The sequence below is a fragment of the Vanacampus margaritifer genome, chromosome 2 (genome assembly GCF_051991255.1).
Source record: "Vanacampus margaritifer isolate UIUO_Vmar chromosome 2, RoL_Vmar_1.0, whole genome shotgun sequence".
Lineage (NCBI taxonomy): Eukaryota > Metazoa > Chordata > Actinopteri > Syngnathiformes > Syngnathidae > Vanacampus > Vanacampus margaritifer.
In genome coordinates this window covers 43,120,903-43,145,560 of record NC_135433.1, presented here as the reverse complement: position 1 = coordinate 43,145,560, position 24,658 = coordinate 43,120,903, and the positions used below count along the sequence as shown (strand labels likewise).

Sequence of the window (24,658 nt, the reverse complement as noted above, 5' to 3'; positions counted from 1 at the left end):
AATCTTTTTCTCTTTTTTTTATGAATTTATGGCAGTGAATGAGTTCAAGTTCGAATGTTATGTCCTAAAATTTAGTTTTTGCATTTACATGAGCTGGGAATGAGGGAAAATATTACTAGGAGATGGAACATGGGGTTACTGGTGGTTTTTTGTTAACTGTTATTTTGCACATAATTGAATTATTATTTTTTTTAATGACAATCAGTTTCTCATGTATGGCTTGTTACAATCATGTTACAGTAAGTGTGATGCAGTAGCCTAATGCATGTATAATTGAGTTTGAGTTTATTTGAACACAAAAAAGAAAGAAAAAACAATAACAGTAATAAACATACAACAACAAAAAATAAAATAGCTACAAAACAAGCAAAGTTCAACAAAGCGCACCTAACGATTTTCCTTATTCAAAAGGGAGTGGAAGACCTGTTGTGTGTTATTGCGTGTACTGTGTAACTGAACCAAAAGGAGTTGTTTTTTTTTTTACCATTATTATTATTAAAAAAATTGGGGGGCATGTTGGTGTATTAAGGAGGACCCCCCCCCCCCCCTTCACACACACAAACACACACAAAATCTGCCAATCAGGGAGTTCCGGCAAGAAATTCGAACCACTTTCACCCCTGATTACATGTATTATAGAAATATAAATCTCTAACTTGACTTAACAGGGTCTTTAAGACATTTTAAGGCTTTGCATGCTGCATTAGCCTTGGCCTATGGTAGCCTCATTGTAGCAACAGTGGCACAATTAAAAAAAAAAGTGTTGTTGCACAGCACAGCTAACAAAAGCATCCAGTGCACATGATCGCGTTATTGTTCGTCTTCCGCAGGGAAACCTGGTCCTTGAATCCTCCCGAAGTGCACGAAGCTGTGCTGCAGTTTGCTGGATGGGGACCCAAAGGCCAGCAGCTGGTAAGGACAGACACATACACACTTGCACACAACGCAATACTGGCTGGGCTGATACTGTGTGGCTGGATTTACACGGCTGAAGTCTGATTATTTAGTTTGTTTTATTTATTTTCTTTTTTTAAACACCCTGCATGTGCACATGTCCAAATGGTGTCTTTTTTTTTTTAAACCATGTGGTGTATTGTGACGTATGGAAGCCCATTTCCGCCAGTAAAAAGGAGTTGTTGTTTTTTAAACTGTCAGAGGCCTGTGGGTGGGTGGGGGTGGGGAGGGGTTGTTGTTATTATTATCAAACCCCCCCATTGTCAGAAGCCCATTTGATTTAATGAAGTAAAAGCCAAAGCCACGCTTCAATGGGGCCGAGACTTTTTGCAGGTCATAATGGACGTCATCAAGACTATTTTAGACGTGGATTCACAAACTGTGAAATTTTTGTTGTTTTGGAAGAAACTCGCAATATCAAACTTAGCCTTTGGACCCTTCGCCGCCGCATGGAGGTCTGATAGAAAAGGTCTTCAACTAGAAAAACAAAACACAAGTCCAGTCGCAAATGAACTTCTGACAAAACAACCAAACTTTTTTCCCCCACTCGTAAATGGGCTTCTGACAGTGGACGGGAAAAACAAACCTTACAAGACCCCCCCCCCCCACACCCCCTGCCCCCCCCCCCCCCCCACCCCCTGCGCCCCCCCCCCCCCTGCCCCCAGTACTGGCGGAAATTGGCCTCTGAACAGATTTTAAAAAAAGGGCGTCAGTCCATATGAGATGAACTTTCAAATGCATTTCGCCATCTGGACTGCAGGGGGCGCACAGGGGATGTTGAGCACCAACAGGACAGATGGCTCCTCGTGGCAGAGCCAATCATTTGGAATTTGGATTGTTGCCGCGGAAACCAAACACATGGCCCAGACTGGCGTACATGTGTGTGTGTGTGAGAATGTCAGCGTGTGTATCATCAAAAACGTTGGCCACCGATTTATTAGCTAGGTCCAAGCGGATAAATAGAACTAGTTTGTTCAATTATTTATTTGCTTGCATGTGTTTGGCATTTCAATGCTCTCATTGTGTACTTTTCTTCCGCTAGCTTTTAAACCTAGTTGAACAACTGAGGTTTTATTATTTTTCGCTTCAGGGCTCCCTGTGTAGTTGTGAAGTGTCATTGACTTCTAAGGCAGCGTGCTGAATACAAATCAATAATGGACGCACGTGTGTTTAAGTGGAAAGAGGAAAGAAGCTAATTCGTGAATGCTAAAAGCTAATTTGTTAGCATTGTATTTCATATCAAAAACAGTTTGAACAGGTATTCCATATCGTTGATGTCCAGCTTTGGATCCATGTACTAGCAAGACAATTCAGCACTTAACACTAGTAAAATTAATGTCTTCACGCACTAGTAACTAGGTCCTACTAGTAGCCTCTCAGGCCTTGCTAGTTGAACCAAAATACCTATTTATACTTTTGCCTCCCTACTAGCATGTATTAGTCCTACTAATATGATATCACAAAATTGTCCTATTAGTTCGCAGAAAATATCATACAGCAGTAGGGGGGGAAAAAACTTTACTCAAAAGACATACCGTAGTTGTTTTACTAGTGTGCTGAATTATCTTAAGAGCATAAAATTACACTGACCACAAGATGGATATCAATTAAATGCTCAAAATGCTTTCCATGATGTCATGAACTGAATATTGTGTAGTGGCTGTAGCCATTTTGTACAAGCACTGCACGCAGCAATGTTAGCACTGATGCTAGTAGTAGCACAACATGTCCTGGCAGCTACATTAATATTAAACACAACTTAAGTGCCAGGGGTCACTGGGGCCATCACAGATATCGTATGTTCTTGCCAGAACATTTAGAAATCATTCTTTTAAGCTACAATTGTTACTTATTGTTAAGCTAGTGGACTATTAGCATAACTTAAATAAGCTTTTTTTTAAGGCACATGATGATGTAAAATTTTTTTTAAAAAAATTAAAAAATGAATAAAGTAAACATATGTTCATGTTCCTACCACTTTATAAATGTTCTTTTTAACTGAATACATTCTTTATCAATTCATTAAAAGACTGCGGCTAGCTGTAACTTCACTAATAAGCATTTATGTTCAAAATGAGACATTGCGCTCCACTTGTCTTTTGTCTCAGTCCGACTTGTTTACCCCCCATTTTTATTCCGTCTTCTTTACCAACAAAATGATTTGGCTTTAAACCCATCCGAAACAGAGGCATTAATCACGGCGCGCACCACCAGCATGTAAATGTGTGTGAAGTGGAGCATCAGATGTACACATGATGAAGATGCCCTCATTAAAGCGCAAGCAATTACCCCGCTGTGACAGCAATCAGCGAGGTGCGCACGCACACACACACACGCACTTGAAAGTGAGGTTATATTGATGTTCAAAAAGAGAGACAGTGATGAGAAAGATGAAAATGAAGACAAATTAAAGTATTATTTGACAAAATAGTCAATAACGCATGCACCTAAACGACTGCATGGATTGTGGATGTATATTGTGTTCTTGAAATAAATCACATTTTAACTATACTAATACTAATTAGATGAGTTTATTTCTTTTCAATTGGCAAAGTTTGATTTTATACTCACAAAGCAGATTTTGCAGGCGTATGATGATGTTGACTATTTGCTTGCGTTTATGTCCAGATCTTCATATTTGAGAACAACATTTACTACAGAGCCACAGTCGAGAGTCGCACCATCCGCCTGGTTTCCACCGGAATAGAGGGCGTGGTCTTCAATGGCCTGGCTGACTGGCTCTATGAAGGTACCGCTTCACTGCACTTTTGCATTCATCCATTGACAGCAGAAGCAAAAAATCAATTGCACACTATGAACTGACGAGAACTTGTTTTAACGTCAGCTTTATGCATTGAATTGTTTTGAGACCGAATTCCCATCACTGCTTAAAATTGAATCAAAACATTAGAACAGCTGTCGGGATGATTCAGTACAATTCTTTACATTGCAAACTGCAAACTGCAAACGCTGCACTGATCCGCCTGTCGATCTGCCGCTCCAAACTACCCTCACTCGCGAACAAGACCCCAAGATACTTGAACACTTGGGGCAGGATCTCATCCCCGACCCGAAGAGGGCACTCCACCCTTTTCCGACTGAGGACCATGGTCTCGGATTTGGAGGTGCTGATTTTCATCCCAACCGCTTCACATTCTGCCGCAAACCGCTCCAGCGAGAGTTGGAAATCACGGCTTGATGAAGCCAACAGCACCACATCATCTGCAAAAAGTAGAGATGCAACCAAACCGGACCCCCTCAATGCCCCGGCTGCGCCTAGAAATTCTGTCCATAAAAGTTATGAACAGAATTGCTGACAAAGGGCAGCCTTGGCGGAGTCCAACCCTCACTGGAAACGAATCCGACTTACTGCCGGCAATGCGGACAGAACTCTGACATCGGTCGTACAGGGACCGAACAGCCCGTATTAGGGGGCTTTGTACCCCGTACTCCCAAAACACCCCCTACATGACCCCCGAGGTACTCGGTCAAACGCCTTCCCCAAGTCCACAAAGCACATGTAGACTGGTTGGGCGAACTCCCACGCACCCTTGAGGACCCTGCCGAGGGTGTAGAGCTGGTCCACTGTTCCACGGCCGGGACAAAAACCACATTGCTCCTTCTGAATCCGAGATTCGACTTCCCTCCTCTACAGCACCCTTGAATAGACCTTACCAGGGAGGCTGAGGATTGTGATCCCTCTATAGTTCACCTGGCCTCCACGTTTTGTGACACCTGACTGGCACTGTTTTTATGGTGAAACACTTTTAATTCATTCATGACTGTCCACTTTAAGATTCTTTTATTTGTTTGTAAATCTCTAAATGGTCTTGCCCGACGTTATCTCTGAGATTTGAGACACACTTTCAAATGTCCTTATTTCAGTTAATATCAAAATAAATCTACCTAAAATCACATTTCAAATCATCTCCAAAGGCTCATACATTAGTTACCAAAGACTAAAATGAAGGACATTTTTGCTATAATTATAGTTAGTTTTAGTTAGTTTTGTAAACATGAAATGTAGTTTCAGTTAGTTTTTTCGCTTTTAAAAAAGCATTTTCGTTTTTATTTTATTTTGTTAATGATATTGTCTTTTGAATTTTTGTTTTATTTTTTTTGTTAGCTTCCGTTACTAAAATAACCTTGATCTTAAAACATCTGTATTCTTTGGCCTCGTTTCAGCCCTTAATGTATTTTATTTGATATTTATTTTTTTATTTTATTTTGTTATTTACTTATTCACTTAGCTAGTTTTCGTTAGTTTTGTAAACATGAAATGTAGTTTCAGTTATTTTCTTCGCTTTTAAAAAAGCATTTTTGTTTTTATTTTATTTTGTTAATGATATTGTCTTTTGAATTTTTGTTTTATTTTTTTTGTTAGCTTCCGTTACTAAAATAACCTTGATCTTAAAACATCTGTATTCTTTGGCCTCGTTTCAGCCCTTAATGTATTTTATTTGATATTTATTTTTTTATTTTATTTTGTTATTTACTTATTCACTTAGCTAGTTTTCGTTAGTTTTGTAAACATGAAATGTAGTTTCAGTTATTTTCTTCGCTTTTAAAAAAGCATTTTTGTTTTTATTTTATTTTGTTAATGATATTGTCTTTTGAATTTTTGTTTTATTTTTTTTGTTAGCTTCCGTTACTAAAATAACCTTGATCTTAAAACATCTGTATTCTTTGGCCTCGTTTCAGCCCTTAATGTATTTTATTTGATATTTATTTTTATTTGATTTATTTTTTTATTTGATTTACTTATTCACTTAGGTACTTATTAATATTAATTTTATTTACTTGTATTCTTACTTATGATATTTAATATTATTTTGTTATTCTTGTTTCACTTATCTTTACTACATAACTAATTTATTTTCCATGTCAACTCCAGCACTTTGTATGCAGCAATGGTTGTTTTAAAGTGCTTTATAAATAAAGTTGAGTTGAGAGAGAAGTGACGTCATCTAGCAGCAGCCAATAGAAAAACACCTTCAGATGATGTCACTCCTTCGGCGGCAATTTTGCATGCTTGACTTTTGGATCCAATGGCTCATCTTACCTGCTTTTTTTTTTTTTCATTTTAACTCGGCTGAAATGCAACGCTAGGTAAGAAATGTGTTACTTTATTCATTTTACTATGGTGTTTATTAAATATTGCACACAAGTAATACACTAATACTGAAACTAACTAGGGACCACAGAATTAACTCATTCACTGCCATTGACGGCTATAGACGTCAAAAATTTATTTGAACTATTTCTATTAGTTTAAAATTATTTCCACTTTTGTTAACTCGAGTATGAAAACCTATATATTTTTTTTGAAATACAGATATAAAATGTGTGATTAACTATTGAAGTAATGTGATTAATTACAATAAAAAATTTAATTGCCGGACTTAGAGATTATTCAAAATTCGGAGCGTCAGGCTATTAAAAATTTTTAGCGTAATTAATCGCATGACTCACATTTAATCACAAATTTTATATCTGTTCTAAAGTACAATAAAAAATATAGGTTTTCATACTCTTGTTAACAAAAGTAGAAAACATGTTAAACTAATAGAAATAGATCAAATGAATTTTTGACGTCTATAGCCGTCAATGGCAGTGAATGAGTCAAGCGGCACAGCAAGAGTACCATTCAAGGCGCCTTGAATTGGAAGAAGAGCTGGCGGATTAAATTAGTGTTATATTTGCAGACTTACTTACAGGTAACGGCATGAATAAACCATCCAAGTCCCCACTGAGCCATTAGTTTTTCTCTGCTGCTTGTGTCCTCCTCCTCGTTCTTAAAATGAACAGTCAGGGTTTTGTTTTGCAACAATGAAACATACATTTTGTCGAATTTCTCTTTTTGCTTCCCGGTAGGCTGCTACCTGCTCACTTCCAAATATGGGCACGCTGGAAACCAATCATACACGTTGGCACGTGATTCTGTCATATTGAGCAAGTGCAGAGTGAAAAGGGCTTAATGATTGTTATGCCCCGGGGCGGCACAGATCAGACGACACAGCTGAACAAAACATTTTAGTCATCATTAATAATTATCTCATCTAAAAATAGATGATGTATTAACAAATGTTTTCGTTTTTATTGAATGTTCTTCAACATGGCTTCTGCTAATGGGTATTCGCACCCCGCTGTCATTTATGCTCGAGCGTCTAGGTTCATTTAAGCAGTCAATGGCGACTTCTTTTCTGTTATTCATTCCCATGGGGCTTTTCATAATAATCACTGAATGTTGTGAATGTGTAATGCAATTACAAAATGCCAGTTATGAAGGGAGCATCTGTAATTTAGCTGAACTGCTGAGGGGGTCGGCAATAATCGTGTCCTTATTAATAGGATTATTTCTTTTTTTGTGGCTCCCAGAAAGCTAAAGTGAAGACGTAATCCATTTTCATTACCGTACTAAGATTTGTTTTGTGGCACTATTCCCGCTGCCTCGTAAGGATTTATCACACCGACACAAATCATGCAGTTTATTCTTGCGCGCGCGCACGCACACACGCAGAGAGTGAAGGTTAGGTTGTAGTGCCCCTCTGTGCTGCTCTCATCCTTGAGCTGCACACATGAAATGGGATTTATTATTACTTTATTTTGCGATGGCAACTTTTAGACATCATCGAGGGAAACGTGCAAGGGCTGTGCCAGAGTGTCCAAGATAATATGAATCATTTTTCCTTGTGGATGACAGCTGATTGGGCTACTGTACTCTGATGCACTGCAAATAACGCAACTGACTACCCCAATATCAAATCATTCCAGTCTTATGTTATTTAGTACACACAAAATTTTCATAAATAAAGACACAAATCATTCCTGATGATGTTTGATCCCGTGCAAATGATGAGCAACTATCAACAGGCTACTTTCCATAAAGCCATACTGCCCCCTGGTGGATTTAACTTTTTAATGTACTGTAACAGGGTTTAATTAATAACATGAATCGAGGCACCATGTATTCTTTTTTTTTTATGGCAAGTTTATTCATTATTATATTTTAAATTGTTTTATATTTATTTTGTAAATTTACATTTTAATTATATATTATGTCGGTACCAATACTAATCTTGGGCCGTTTTATGATCAGGGACAAGAAATGAGAAAATATATGAAACTTCATGCAATTTTAAAGAAAAACAATATATTGGGATATGCAGGTCTTTCTTTAAAATCATCTGTCATTTAAGGGTGGGGAGTTTTATTTACTAGTGGTATCGGTATTTGCTATCAGTAGCGATGACTGCTCAGGAGTTGCGTATCGGTCAGGAAAAAACATCCCCAATCCTGACCATGCGCCATGATGTGCATTTATTCTGTAAAATCAACTGACTAATTTTTTTTACAGGTAACATATCTTAATTCCATGTTTTAATAATAAGAATATGACGATTATCATGTTAGAGTGTTCATTCATGACCAGTCACTTGGGCTGGAGGTGGAGAGCAAATAAGGTGGAGGAAGCCGCCTCTGAATTTTGTACACGGGAAAAAACCTGGGATGTTCAAGACCACTTTTTCCAGACCAATACCAGTACTAGTACTCAATTCTTGAGTAGTCACCAGTACTCATACCAGTACCACTAATTCTTTTAGGCATAGATTCCCCCCCCAAAAAAAATCTAATGACAGACACGTTTAAAAAAAAAAAAAAAAAAAAAAAAAAAGACCTAATATGTCAATATAGCATTTTCCCAAAATTGCATGCCATTTATGGCAATTTTCTATTTCTCTAATTTCTAGTTCTTGATCATAAAATGGCCACAAGAGAAGAGTACCCATACCTTCAAAAAAGGCTGAGTATCGGCCCAATATGATACCCGCTATCGGTACTCGCTCGTCCCTAATCAATCTGCAACACTTTAATTCTAGAATTCACTGCCAGTGCTCGCATTCTACATTCCTAGGAAATCGCAATATCCCATAACTGGTGAGCTATTCTTAGAACTGGCCCGTAACCTGCTCAATAATATTAAAATGTGTAGAATGTGCTTTTCAGATAATGGATAGATGTTATAATATGTTTTATTTCTATGTATTTTTTTAGGAGTGTCAAAATGAGTGCGTGTTAAAGGTTAGATCTAGCTCTAAATATGAAACGAAAAATGCACTGAGCCAATATCACCAATGCCTTACAAATGCAAGTATGCCATCTAGTGGCAGAAAATTGACTAACACAAATCAATATCACACTAGTTTTTTTTTTTTACAATTCACCTTTTTAATTTTAACTCTTTTTTTGATTAATTATTATGGAAGTACTATCAATGACTTAAAGATGCAGCCATATTTCTTAGTTTAACATTTTTCCGTTTTTATGTTCACAAGAGTATGAAAATATTTTATTTTACATTTAGAATAGATATAAAATTTGCGATTAATTGAAATCAGGTGATTAATTAACTCAATCACTGCCATTGACAACTGTAGACGTTAAAAATTCATGTGAACTTTTTCTATTAGTTTTAATTTTTTCCCATTAATTTTTTTCTGAAAACCTAGAAAAAAATTCTTACTGTACATTTAGAACAGATATAACATTTGTGTTTAATCGTGAGTCAATTATTGAAGTCATGCGATTAATTATGAATACAAATTTTAATCGTCTGACACCCCTTATTTTTAATGTTTTTTTTAAAATTAGGGGTGTCAGGCGATAAAATTAGTTTTAATTGTAATTAATCACATGACTTCACTAGTTAACGATTAATCACACATTTTATATCTGTTCTGAATTTACAAAAAAATCTAGGTTTTCATACTCTTGTTAGCAAAAGTGGAAAAAAAACGTTAAACTAATAGAAATAGTTCAAATGAATTTTTGACGTCTATAGCCGTCAATGGCAGTGAATGAGTTAAAATTAAAACTTTTAATCACCTGACACTCCTATTTTATTTTTATTTTTTTCCAGTATAGGCAGTTACATTTTCTCAAAATATTTCAATGTTGCTACACTTGAACATTCCCATCATTTAAAATATGTACATTATTATTATCACGGTCTACTTGAAAATATTAAATCAAAACGAGCTCTAGCAAAGAGAAAACAGGAAAAATATGACATAACATTTTCATTCATTCATTTCAAAGCAATTCCCATCATTTGTTTATCTTCGACGTCCTGTTGCGTTTCTTTTTGCCCCAGAGGAGATCCTGCAGAGCTACGCGGCCCACTGGTGGTCTCCCGACGGCCTGCGTCTGGCCTACATGACAATCAACGACACGCTGGTGCCAAAGATGGAAGTCCCCTTCTTCACAGGGACGCCATATCCCAACACTTTGGAATACCACTACCCAAAGGTAACGCATGACACTAACATGCTGACGACGTTGTTTTTCAGTGAAACCAGGAAGTAGCACGCGTGGCTTTTGGTGTCGCACCTGAAACCCAAACGGACATATCTGCTTTCATTTTGGCCTGTGCAGGCTGGAGAGGAAAATCCCGTGGTGCACCTATCAGTGGTGAGCCTCAACGGACCCCTGCACACCGTGGTCATGAAGAAACCCGATGACCCCCGAATCGGGTGAGAGCCCGTCATGAATATGCTTAAGTATGGAAAGCTAGTCCCGACTCTCCCTGCATGGTCTTTGTTGGCTTTTCCAGGAGGGAATATTACATCACCATGGTCAAATGGGCCACCAGCACCAAACTGGCTGTCAACTGGCTGAACAGAGCTCAGAACAACTCCATATTGACGTTGTGTGAGACCACCACAGGTGTCTGCATTAAGGTGAAACATTTTGCAGAATGGGAAATGTGGCAGTCAGTTTTTTTGTGGGATGTGGAAAAATCGCCTTTAATACTCCCTGGTTCGGATTACTCCATGTCACTTCCGTCCCTGTTATTTTTTATTATTATTATTTATTTATTTTTGCCTTTTAAATCCCCAGGATCTCAGTTAATCAAGACCAAAGTTATTATTACATCTCTCTATTTATGTGTCCAGTATATTACAATAAATGGATACATCTTTAAAAAAATTATTCATTCATTAAATCTGGGGTTTAAATCAATCTTAATATTTTAAATGTTTAAGACTAAGTACTAAGTCAGAACAGTTCAGAGGTCTCTATAAATAACCTATAATAGTAACATAATTACAGTATTTCCTTTTATGGAATAAACTTAAAATTTTTAGGCCGACAAAAAATCTAATGAAATGCAAGCCCTTTATGAGCCCTAAAAAAAGGTTAAGATGCATGCAAAATTGGCAGAATCATAAAAAAAGAAAGAAATTACATTAAAAAAAATAAGACCACCAACAAATGGCATAAAATATTTAGAAGGAGCTCGAGGAATAAGCGATTAGGGAAATGGATGGATACAGTATTTAGAATGGCATCATCTTAAGTTTAAAATGTAATTTTAAAAGGACTGACTCCTGCCCCCATGTGGCCAAAAGTCTGTTATTGCATTTAGCTGGCCTGTTATCTTGAATTATTCTTGGGGTCAATTTGAAATGTAGACCTCCAGAAAATTATTATAAATATGTTTTACACAATTTTATGTTTGTTTGTTGCCCAATATGTTACTACTGACATGTTTCATATTCTAATGTGACTTTTAGAAACATGAAGATGAGAGCACGAGCTGGTTGCACAGACAGGTCGGTGTCAAACATCTGCTGTGTGTACACATAAAAATGTACGCGCTGTAAACACGCACAATTTGTTATCCTCACGACTCACTACAGAACGAAGCGCCGCTTTTTTCACACGACGGACACAAGTTCTTCTTCACACGAGCGATTCCTCAGGGCGGGAGGGGGAAGTTCTTTCACATTTCTATGTCCACCTCCATGGTATGTTTTCCCCATGGCACCATTTACCTCCATATTTCCCGCGATCTAATATTTTTTCTCTGAGTTTCGGAGTTGATGTTTTGTTCTGTCTCAGCCTAATACGAGCACAGACATCCTTCAGTCGTTGACCTCGGGAGACTGGGACGTCACCAACATTCTGGCCTACAATCACCAGAGGAACCTCATGTCAGTTTGGCGACTTACTAACGTTTGCAATGGCAGGCTTATCGGCGCTCAATTTGTCTTTTCTTCTTTTTCTCCAGATACTTCCTAAGCACAGAGGATGACCCCAAAAGGAGACACTTGTACAGGTAGGTGCTATGCTATGCTATGCTATGCTATGCTATGCTATGCTATGCTATGCTATGCTATGCCAACTCATGTTATGTTATGCTATGCTATATTTATGCTATGTTTTGCTGGTTTATGTTAGGCTATGTTATGTTATGTTATGTTATGTTATGTTATGTTATGTTATGTTATGCTAACTTATGTTATGCAATGCTATGCTATGCAAACTCATGTTATGTATGTTATGCTATGGTATGCTATGCTATCCTATCCTATCCTATATTTATGCTATGTTTTGCTGGTTTATGTTAGGCTATGTTATGTTATGTTATGTTATGTTATGTTATGCTAACTTATGTTATGCAATGCTATGCTATGCAAACTCATGTTATGTATGTTATGCTATGGTATGCTATGCTATCCTATCCTATCCTATGTAATGCAAACTTATGTTATGTTATGCTATGCTATACTATGTTATATTTATGCTATGTTTTGCTAGTTTATGTTCGGCTATGCTATGTTATGTTATACTAACTTATGTTATGCAATGCTATGCTATGCCAACTCATGTTATGCTATGCTATGTTATGTAATGCAAACTCATGTTATGTTATGCTAAGCTATGCTATATTTATGCTATGTTTTGCTAGGTTATGTTAGACTGTGCTAACTTATGTTATGCAATGCTATGCTGTGCAAACTCATGTTATGTTATGCTATGCTATGCCAACTCATAGCATGTATAATATGCTATGCTATGCTATGCTATCCTATGTAATGCAAACTCATGTTATGTTATGCTATGCTTTGCTATGCTATATTAAGCTATGCTTTGCTAGGTTATGTTAGACTATGCTATGTTATGTTATGCTAACTTATGTTATGCAATGCTATGCTATGCAAACTCATGTTATGTATGTTATGCTATGCGATGCCAACTCATGTTATCTATGTTATGCTTATGTTATATTTGCTATGCTATGTAATGCAAACTCATGTTATGCTGTGCTATGCTATGTTATATTTATGCTATGCTTTGCTATGTTATGTTATGCTAACTTATGCTGTGTAATGCAAACTCATGTTATGTTATGTAATGTTATGCTATGCTATGTTATATTTATGCTATGCTTTGCTAGGTTATGTTAGGCTATGCAATGCTATGCTATGCAAACTCATCTCATGTCATGTTATGTTATGCTATGCTAAGCTTAGTGCCATTACTGTATGTACAGCAGGTGTAGTGTGCAAGTCGCATTAAGTCACGTGCGTACAATGGCATTTTACAGCACAGACACGATTCCTCCATTCAACCGCTGCTGCCTGTCCTGCCAGTTCAAGTGCGGCTATGTGGACGTGTCATTCAGTCACAACATGCGCTACTTCCTACTCAACTGTAAAGGTGAGTGAAGCCAGATCATCTTCTTTTCTATCACAACTACAGTAATCCCCCCCAGTATTATTTTTCTTTTGGGGGACTTATTCACAGATATTTGCTGTATTGTGTTATTTCTGTAATGCCTATTGAGAAAGATGTCACCAAAGACCTAGCTAACATGAAAGTAGTAATTGATGTCGAGGAAGCATGAAAAAGTGATACATCTCAACCACTCTACGATCTTTGTTTGTCAGGAAGGAACAATGTTTAGCTTTTAGTTAACATTTTTCAGGTTGTTGTTGTCAACCCATCCTCTGTTTTTCATGGAAACCGTATATTGAATGTTTTTTTAGCATTTATTAAAGAATTTGGGGGGTTTGAGGAAATAACCTTCATTTCAACGGACATCTTATGCAGATTTTCTTTATTTGTGTGGGCCGGCCCCTAGTTGATTATATGGTTTAATCGACTAATATAGTCAATTATAAAAAAAAAATAAAATGTACAAATGTATTTTTGTAAAAACATTAATTTTAATATTTATTTTAATATTTAATAATTTATTGTGTAATAATGTAACATTATTAAAGTGTACAAAAAATTATGGAATATTAATTTATTAGTACTTAAATAAAAATAAGACCTGTTGGAAAAAACAACACCAAAAAAAACATTTTTTTCCATTGTTTTTCAAAAAATACTAACAGCAATGATAAAACACATTGTCAAATTGATACTTTGCTGACAGTGATGTGTCCCTATTTTTGTGACCAATCAGTCTATACCGTAAACCAACTTTTTGTTTTTCCACCCTTCTTGGCAGGGCCCGACATTCCTAGTGTGGTCATCTACAGAACAGAAGACAAACAGAGTAAGTTTTCTCTCTGAGGCTTTTTAAATTTGCATTTACTTAACTTGCATGTTTGTGTGCAGAGGTGCTGGATGTGGAGACAAACGAGCGAGTCAACACCACGTTCAACAACACGCAGATGCCCAGAGTGGAGTATGAGACCATCACCATAGACGACTACAGTAGGTGTTTTGTGTGTAATTGACATCTGCTGTACTGTACGAGCTTCACCAAAAAAAAAAATCCATTAAGTGCTGTTGTGTGTGTCCTGCAGTCCTCACCATGCAGATTCTGAAGCCAGCTGGATTTGTAGACACAGCCCATTACCCCTTACTGCTACTGGTGTAAGTACGACTAGACACAAATGGCTACATGTGCTCACATTATCCTCCTCCAGTTTGGGAGACGGAGGTCTCCGAGATCAGATGAGTGGAGCAGAACGCGTGTTTTTCAATGTTTACTCAATTTTTAACATCTTAAAAAATAGGCTTCACAATGATGGGGGAGAAAATTGGTAGTTGACATGTTAGATTAAGTGTTCTCAAACTTGGGTCCAGAAAAGGACACTTTGTGAGCCAAAATCGTGGGGTCCACAAATTAATTTGCAATAAATCTTTTTATTTTTTATGTGCACATGGCAAATGGCAACGAATTACACAAAAGACGCATTAGTACAGCAATGAAGTTTTTTTTTTTTCAAGAAGTATATTTTTCAGAAATATGCTCCTATATTTTTACAAGAATAAACAAAAAATGTTTTAGACTGTATTCTATTTTTTCTTCTTTTTTTTTAGAGCGGTCAAAAGGCGTAATATTAAAAAGTTGTATATTTTTTTATTCACTTTCCTCATTAAAGTTTGACTTTTATTTAGGGATGTAACGATATCCAAACATCCTGATACAATATCACGATATTGTGGTGCAATACCAAAAAAGGTCACAATATTGTAAAAAAAAAAAAAAAAAAAAAACTCATACTAAAAAAAACACACATTGTGCTTTTGTACATTACAGCAAAACATATAAACAACCTACAATCTCTAATAACATTTCATATTTAGGCACTTACTTGCTAATGCAAGCACGCATCTCGGTTCGATTCGGTTTACAGGCATATTACGTTCCCCTTCATCTGACCATTAGCGTATTTTTTAAACATAGAAGGGCCTAAACAAACATCCCTTATGAAAATTAAACTGCACAAAAAACTAGCCACCAGAGGGTGCTAGAACTGTACAAAGGGAAATCAACCAGCCTTTTTTTTTTTAGCAGATGTGCTGCTTTTAATATCGTGGCATGATGACGAAGATATATTGTGGCAGTTTTAATATCGCGATATCACGATATTGCCGTTATCGTTGAATCCCTATTTTTATGTCATACTGTATTTCAAATAACTTTGTTCTCATAACATATTTTTTCCTCTAAAAATATATTCATTTATTGCCATATTAAGACTTTTTTTTCAAAAAAATACAATTTTCAATTTTAATATTAATTGCACTGTATATTATTTTTTATTATAGTATTATATTTTTGAGCCAATCAGAGTGTCTTAAAACCCCCCGATTGCCAATCCGATGGGAAGATAGGCAAATTCTTCCATTTAAATGACGTGATTATTTATTGTACATTTGTGTCATGCTATTTGCAGTGGATTGGTATTAGCCTACCCCACAAATAGGCAGAAATTGCTTATAATTGGCCCCCATTGAAATGCATTGGGGAAGATAACTAATGCTGTCAAAGTTAAAGCATTAACTAATTAATTAATCACAAAAAAATGATCTCATTAATCATGTATTAATGCAGATTAAACACACTGTTAACTTTGACCGCAGATGATCCTTCAGCTACAGCAGATGTTTACGTTAAAGGTAGCACAGGTTGTGTTTGAGCAATAAGCATAGCTACATGCATTAAAGTAAATCAATTAATGAATGTTTGCGTTTGACATTCAGAATATTTGTTCATGTCAAAATATTGGAGTCATTTTTTCCCTATTTTAAATTATCTAAGTAATTAACTGATTGGAAAAAAATAGGAGGATGAACATGTGCGTCCTCATAACATTACATGCCGAAAAAATGAACACATAAAAGGTGCTCTTTAAATTTTTCCCGGGCAAAAAATGTTGATAAGAAAGCCTTTTTAATTAAATGATTAATCGTGATTAATCACAATTCTAACATGTGATTAATCTGATTACAAAATTTAATCGTTTGACAGCTCTAAACATTACATTAATTAAACCCGAATAATTCTCGCACGCAAAAAAAAAAAAAAGAGAGAGAGAGCAATGATGATGACATGTCAAATCGGTAAAATTACCAAGAAAAAAAATACATGGAAAATGTGGGGGAACCCAACCCCCCAAAAAAATGATTTAAAATATTGGGGAAAAAGGAAAAAAAATTAAAATTGTCTTATTAATAATAACAGCATAGAATGTCATGATCAATCTGCAAATTATGACATCACCAGTCACTAGAAATGCAAAATATCTACCGATCCAATCCAGCCAATCAGATCTGCGTAAAGCCTAACCCTTGTTTTGATCTTGTTGAGGCTGCTGCTACTTTTGGAGTAAGTATTGCGAAAGAACATCAGAAAAGAAAAAGGCACAAGGTGCATGGTTTGATTGCCCGCTGAGGCGTAAATGCGTCTGAAGTTCGAAACTTTGTCTTCTCCCAAACAAAGCGACGGCACGCCCGGCGGCCAGATGGTGACGGAGCAGTTCCAGGTGGACTGGGCCACCATTCTGGTGAGCAGCTTCAGCACCGTCGTCATCCGCTTCGACGGCCACGGCAGCGGGTTCCAGGGGACCAACCTCCTCCACAAAGTGCACAGGAGGTTGGGCAAGATGGAGGAGAGGGACCAGCTTGAGGCGCTCAGGTCCGACTTTTTTTTTTTTGGGGGGGGGGGGGGGGGGTATTTCTTTTTTTAAGGAAATGTTCATGTATGCTTTCATTCCCAGGTTCATATCCAAAGAGCCGTACATCGATAAGGCTCGCATGGGAGTATATGGAAAGGTAACGCTTGACGTGATTCTGCAAGTCGAAAAGTCAATCTAATATTAGCGCACGTGTGATTTTGTCGTGCAGGCTTATGGAGGATATTTAGCAACGCTGCTGCTGAGCTCAGATGAGTTCACTCATCTTAAATGTGGAACTGCAGTCTCGCCCATCACTGATTTCGAGCTTTACGGTAAAACTCAATTTGATTTGCTTCACCGTGAATGTCTGTGCCAGACGATGTGAAACCGATTTTATATGAACGCCATTGCTACTCAAATAAAAATATTGACATACCCGCTACTTATTTAATAGTGAAGCAATCACCTTAATGCCTTTGTAAGTCTACAGGCGTATTTATTAACTAATTACTAAAGATGTTTAGAGAATATCTTATATATAAATGTAAATAGTAGTAGGAAAGAAATGTATTATTACATGCAAAAATGACGGAAGTGCATTGCATTCACTTGGGGGGTTGAGGGGGGGCTGCTGTTTATCTAATACATTTTTTGGGAGTGTTTTTTCTGTTTAATGGATTTTTTTTTCTGTTTTTGGGAATATTTTTTTCAGGTTTTTTTTCCCTTTTTTCTAACACATTTTTGGGGTGTGTTTTTCATTTATTTATATATATATAATATATATGTATATAATATATATATATATATTTTATTTCTTTTGTATGTAATCCCAGTAATTTCAATAAAAAACAGACTAAGTGCAATTTCTGGAGAAATTGCATGGGAATGCTGAAAGCTGAATGCTAAGATTTGAATGCATGTGCGTATGAAGTAAATTGGAAGATAAATTATGTGAAAATTGCGAATTTTTAATTGTAGTTAAATGATAAATGAATAAAAAAGACAACTTGAACTGCAATCGGTCTAAAGTGGGATTCAAACCATCGCACAGTGGATTTGACGTCATCATTGAAGTGTTGTGAAATAGTAGTGAATGATGTCTTGCTGAAAATTTAATTAATTAAATATAACGTGTGTTAAACAAAGAATGATAGATAAATTGTGTCAAAATGACAAATGATCTATTGCAGATGAATGATAAATGGGGGAAAAAAGAAAAGTCGAACTTCAATCTATCTAAGGTGCAAAACGGATAAATGCATGCATATCCATAACCTGCGAGTCATTTCATTAAAAGCATCCAAGCGTGAACATGTCTGCCATCAGGCCGTACAGTAAAAGACACACGACTTTTTTCCCGCAGTGTCGGCATTTTCCGAACGATACCTGGGCTCAAAGACCGATTCAAGAGTATACACGGTAACATTTGAATGTCTTTAAAATCATTCATCGGTTAAGAGTATGTTTATGACTGTGAGCATTTTTTTTTGTCCCCCCCAGATGTCCAATTTAGCTCACAGAGCAGGTCAGCTGGTGCAGAAGCAGTACTTGATCATCCACCCCACCGCAGACGGTATCCAATGCGCTACAAAGAATATCATATATCTTTTTTAATTGTATTTTTATTTTTATTTTTATTTTTATTTATTTTTTTTTATTTATTTTTTTATTTATTTATTTTTTTTAATATTTGTATTTTATTTTATATTTTATATTTTATTTTATGACTGTGTTGTAATTGTCTCTGTCTATAGAAAAAGTCCACTTTCAGCACACGGCCAAGTTTATCAACCATTTAATCAGCAAGAAGGCCAATTACACTCTTCAGGTGAGACGTATGCGTGTGTTGTGCTTTCTGATGAGGTTTCAAATAGACCGTCTTCATTTTCATCATTTAAAAAAAAAAATATATATATATATATACTGTGTATATATATATATATATATATATATATATATATATATATATATATGTATATCAATTTTTTTTTTCTCCCAACACGTCTGTTTATGTTGATTCTCTGGTGTCTACATCATAAATAGAAAGAGTCGCCTGTAATCCTTCAAAGTTGTCCCCCTGATCAGATCTATCCAGACGAGGGTCACTTCCTGCACAGCGAAGACACCCAGAAGCACCTGAGCCGCTCGCTGGTCAACTTCTTCGGGGAATGTTTCCGGCTACCCGAAGTGGTGAAGGACGAGGATCAGGAAGTGGACGAGGACGAGGACGACCGCTAAACCTGATCAACCGGCCGAAAAACCGCGCCCACCCAGCCCCTCCCCCAGGCCAGTTATCACAGCACAATATGCAAACGCGTACGAAAACAAAGCGAACCCGAGTCTGAAGTGGCAAACCTGCACGTTGCGACGGGGCTCAGCTTCCACCCTCCCTGCTGTCCTTGACTGCTGCCCACCAAGAGGGAAAGTGGACCGATCTCCTTGCAGCTTTTTAAGAATTGGACACGTTGTTAACGGAGAAATCCTCGGAAACTGTAAAGACCTCATTGACAACCTGCAGGCCAGAAAATACACTCGGTGAGAAAATGATTAGGTACAATAATGCACTCCATAACAAAAAGCTGTAACATTTTGCGCCCATTCTAATGCTCAGTTTTGATGACGTGTTTATTTTTGTGGTTGCATCGGACTGAAAGCTGTTCCAAATATTTCCCTCAGGGTGACAATCAACTATCATGGATAATTATGGTTTCCCTCATGAGGCTGGTTTTGAACCAAAATTAGCTTGAATGGTTGATGCATGGTGCCATGCTTCTCTAAACTTCCAGTGCATGTGTTTGAACAGGAAATGCGCACATTCAGCAATTTAATTGATGGAAGTCATTGAGAATTATTGGAATGTAAAAAAAATAATAATAATTTAAAAAAAAAACGCTGTAGAGCACAGACTTAAAATGGAACATAATTTAATGTAATCACAAGTTTTGTTTTTGTTTTTTTTACTTGCCTAGCCTGACCTCACATCCCTGCACTCAATACAGAAATCTATTGACTGCCAAGCAAAAAGTCTTTTTTTTTTATATAAATATATATATATATATATATAAAATTACAAATAATTACTTATTTTAAGTCAAAACTATGACGGCGTATTAGGGCCATGTCTAAATATATTTTTTTTAGATGGAGGGAGCAATATTCCGAGAAAAAACATGCAAATTTGCGACTTTATAAAGTGGCAGATTAGCAATATTTTTTATTTGTTTTTAAATACACATAGTGTAGCTATTAGGGGTGGGAATCTTTGAATGTACACGATTCGATTCCAATTTTTGGGTCTGCGATTCCATTCAGAATCGATTTTCGATTGACAATGATTTTTGCTTCAATCTATAGATGTGCAAGAAATTGTAATGATCTACTCCAGTCTGACTCGCTAATTAGCATTAGCGTGCTACTCGCAGCACTTTTATCACTCAAAAGAACGGCTCCACACTGCAAAAAAAAAAAAAACTTTTATTGGAATGACTTGATTGAAGTGACTTTTTCCTTCTACTCTCTAATGTGGCTACAACTTAACAGTGTATTAGACCGCGTGAAACCACACTGCCCCTAAGTGGCCAAATCGGGTACAACATGAACAGCGCTCCCAATAAAGGCACACACAGAGAAAGGCAAGACCGTATAAAATAATTTCAATAAAATCAATTTTGGGACTTAAAATCGATTCTGAATCTTACTAAATGAGAATTGATTTTTTTGACACACTTAGTAGCTATAGTTTTATGTGAGGATTCGTTGGTTGTTAATGGAACACTGTTTATAAAATGAAAAGCACCTCACCTGTTTTCTGAAGCTGCACTCTGATTGGTTGTTACCTGAGACCTAAGCAACATTGACGTGATCTTCAGTCAACAGCAAGTGACAAAATGGCCGCCCCCTGAGATGGATAAAAATGGCTGGATTTTGCTGCTTAACTTATATTCCACTAATGCAATATTAAACAGAATAACATATTTAGGCTAGCGGGGCTGCATAGAACATATTGTCAAAAAACTTCCCCTTTCAAACTAATACTCTACCTGTACCTTTTACACACGTCAATCAAAACTGAGCATTATTAGGTGTACCTCATCTTGTGGTGGATGAGTTTGATTTGAAAGTATACATTAAAAATAAAAGCAGGCTAATATTCAATAGACAGGACCAAGCACATGTTCTGCGTTCCATGATTTGGTATACGAAGAAGCAGTTAAAGGACTGACGAGACGCCTGCAGGAAACCAGCACTTTTCAGCACAAAATATCGCCCCCTATCTACATGGAGACTGAACTGCCAGTTTCTGATGACCTTGCCAATGAGTTACTGGTTGTTGTTATCACAAGTACGGTAGTACTCTCTGTTTAGTGTTTTCCGCCCTATTAGTGCTGTGTGTCTTTTGTACACGGGAGTATTAAGGAAAAACTGAAAAGAAAAATAATAATTACACTGTGCAATAATAAATTTTAAAAAATCTAATGAACGTTTTTAAGTTTAGATTTTCAAGAATAAATTTGTACTTTTTTGACAATTTAAAACTTACTGTCCTCATCCTAATGGCCTAAGTCTTTTTTTTTTTCTTCAGAAAGCATGAAAAACAAAACCAAATAATGCTTCATTATATTTATTAATAATTTCATTCATTGATTTTGCCAGCAATTATTTTTGAAATTTTCACTTTCTGACCAAAAGAAAAAAAACATTATTTTCATACATTTAATACAATTGTTAACGTAAACAATTTTTTATCGACACGCCCCCATCACATTACGACTATGTACTGCGATTAGCTTAGTTTAACTAACTACTAACTTAGCTAACCCTAATGAGGATAAGCGCTATAGAAAATGGATCTGGTAATACATTATTTTTATTTTCAGGGTGGCCCTGATACTCCTTCGTACTTTTGCGTGGCTGCGGCAATTTGACAAATCAAAGGCACAACGTTGTAGTCCATCAAATGTACATAAAAAAATATATATATTCCGTAGCGTGCACTTTTTTTGTTGTCCTTTAGTCACCGTGCCTTAAAAGTGGTCGAACGTTCAATGTTAGAAGCCCACTTGACAATGGAAGTGAAGGAATATGACTTCTTTTTTTTCTTTTTCTTTTTGTGAGCAAGAAAAACACATTTTACAGCGTGGAAGATATTCTACTGGTTTATAAATGTCCATTTACAACAGTAGCTTATCTCCATGTTGAAGTCTTATTATGTTGTGAATTACTTTTGTGTGCTAAATGGCTAAAAATCTCTCTCTTTCTTTCTTTCTCTCTCTCTCTCTCTCTCCCCCCCAGTCAAATTATTTAGTGTCAGTGGTTTGTCAGCTGATGTACAAAGTGTATAAAATAAGACATAGTTTGAGTCTTTATGTTGTATGTGCAACTTGTACATAAAGCATTTTGAACCATACCTTTTTGGCGGCTTTATTTTTTCTTTTTTTTTCCCGTAATCATGCACTCAAATCCGGATTTGAAACCCTAACCATACTTTGAAAACCAAGGTCACATATTTTGACAGATGAATTATTTTAACCCAGAATTTCCTAGCCGTTGTTATAAATTATGACCCTGGTTTGAAACCCTACTCCTTCTCTCAAATTGTACGTTGAACCCCTAACCCTAATTTGAAACCCTAACCCTAGTTTGAAACTCTAATTTGAAACCTTGATCAAATCAAAACTTGAATGTTTTAACCTGCAATTTTATAGCCACTTTTATCATTTGTGACCCTCGTTAGAAACCTTACCGCGACTCTGAGACCCTACTTTGAAACCCAAGTTTAAAACCCTACTCTGAATCCCATAGCTGGAAACCCTCATTTGAAGCTGTAATTTAAATAGTGGTCCCGCATTTTGACAGGTGAATTGTTTTTAACCCTTAATTTTTATAGCCGCTGTTATAAATTTTGATGCTGCTTTGAAACTTTACTCTGAAACCATACTTTGAAGCGCTTATCCTAGTTTGAAACCCTAATTTGAAACCCTAACCATAGTTTTTAAACCTTCCTTTGAAAAACCGAGGTCACACATTTTGAAGGTTTAATTTTTTAAACAACAATTTTATAGCCACTTTTATAAATTGTGACCCCGGTTTGAAATACTAAACTTTGAAACCCCAACTCGAGTTCAAAACTACTTTGAATCACTAACCTTAATTTGAAAACCTTAATTTGAAAACCTTATTTAAAACGCTACTTTGAAAACTGAGGTCACGCATTTTGACAGTTGAATGTTTCAACTCGGAATCCCAACAACTACTCTGAAACCTACATTGGAAACCCCATTCTTAGTTCAAAACCCTACTTTGAAACCCTAATTTAAAACCCTAGAATCAGTAACCTAAATTTAAAATCCTACCCATATTTTTAAAACCCTAATTTGAAACCCGTCCCAAACCATAGTTTGAAACCCTAATTGGAAACCCTGCTTTGAAACTAAGGTCACACATTTTGATAGTTTAATATTTTAAAGTATAATTTTATAGCCACTATCATTGCCAACTATAGTTTAAACCCCTACTTTCAATCTGTAACCTAAATTTAAACTTCTAATCAGATTTTTAAACCCCTAGTTTGAAAACTGAGATAATGCATTTTGACAGTGGATTTTTTAAACTGTAATTTTGTAGCCACTCTTATGAATTGTGCCCCGTGTTTAAACTCCTGCTCTGAAACCTCAACCCTAGTTTAAAACCCTACATTGAAAATTGAAACCTCGCCATATCTTAATTAAAATAATAATAAGAATTAATAATGATAATTTGAAACCATAATCTGAAACCCTTATTTCAAACTCGGGCCATGCACATTAACAGGTGATTATTTTGCTTACCCGAGGTTAGGGCTATAAAACTGACCATTTTGATGTCATTTCAGCCACTAAATCCCTAATTTTGCCATCCTTGACGGTGGAGCCAAATTTTGGTACGGAAAACTATCGCACTCTAGTGGACGTCTGCAGCATTATAAACAAAATGACAAAGCAAAAGTCCCGAAAGCGATGCAGCTCTATTTATGAGGTTTATTTGCACCTGCTCATCAGGTTACTGTCGGCCAACAGTCCACGACAACATACGTGACTTTAACAGCGACAACAATAAACCTTTTACTACGGATTTACATGAATATTGATAGACGAGTCCATGCCTTTTACCCGCTCGCTTCCTCATTTTCCTCCAATCACACATCACGCTCGCACGCAAGGCAGGCGTAAGGTGCCTTCAAAGTCCCCCAGAATAGGCTCGTTTTAAACAAGGTTAGCATTTTCAAATTAGGGCTTTAAACTGTGGTTAGAGTTTCAAAATGGAAATTCAAACAGTGTGAAATTAAGGTTTTAGACTATGGTTGGGCGTTTGAAATTAGGATTTTAAACTATGGTTGTTGTTTTTTCAAATTGGGGTTTCAAGGTTGAAATTTTCAACGTTCGGTTTCCAACTTTGGTGTGGGTTTCAAATGAGGTAGTGGTGTGAGTGGTAAATAAATAAATAAAAAACTCAGATTA

General features: G+C 36.4%; 1 protein-coding gene across 3 annotated transcripts in view; it reads left to right on the top strand.

The window, feature by feature from the left end:
• The window catches only part of dpp6b (dipeptidyl-peptidase 6b), a 118,741-nt gene extending 96,172 nt beyond the window's left edge, over window positions 1-22,569 (top strand). For all 3 annotated transcript variants that reach the window (XM_077558524.1, XM_077558522.1, XM_077558523.1), the window contains exons 7-26: window positions 831-912; window positions 3,583-3,703; window positions 10,109-10,263; window positions 10,390-10,487; window positions 10,568-10,694; window positions 11,532-11,570; window positions 11,658-11,765; window positions 11,860-11,951; window positions 12,029-12,076; window positions 13,349-13,461; window positions 14,261-14,308; window positions 14,371-14,469; window positions 14,562-14,631; window positions 16,988-17,182; window positions 17,265-17,319; window positions 17,392-17,494; window positions 18,526-18,581; window positions 18,663-18,735; window positions 18,917-18,990; window positions 19,248-22,569. In XM_077558524.1, coding sequence (XP_077414650.1) covers window positions 831-912; window positions 3,583-3,703; window positions 10,109-10,263; window positions 10,390-10,487; window positions 10,568-10,694; window positions 11,532-11,570; window positions 11,658-11,765; window positions 11,860-11,951; window positions 12,029-12,076; window positions 13,349-13,461; window positions 14,261-14,308; window positions 14,371-14,469; window positions 14,562-14,631; window positions 16,988-17,182; window positions 17,265-17,319; window positions 17,392-17,494; window positions 18,526-18,581; window positions 18,663-18,735; window positions 18,917-18,990; window positions 19,248-19,400 — 1,909 coding nt within the window. In that variant the 3' untranslated portion in view covers window positions 19,401-22,569. The remainder of the gene's footprint in view (window positions 1-830; window positions 913-3,582; window positions 3,704-10,108; window positions 10,264-10,389; window positions 10,488-10,567; window positions 10,695-11,531; window positions 11,571-11,657; window positions 11,766-11,859; window positions 11,952-12,028; window positions 12,077-13,348; window positions 13,462-14,260; window positions 14,309-14,370; window positions 14,470-14,561; window positions 14,632-16,987; window positions 17,183-17,264; window positions 17,320-17,391; window positions 17,495-18,525; window positions 18,582-18,662; window positions 18,736-18,916; window positions 18,991-19,247) is intronic.
• Window positions 22,570-24,658: the final 2,089 nt, after the last annotated feature.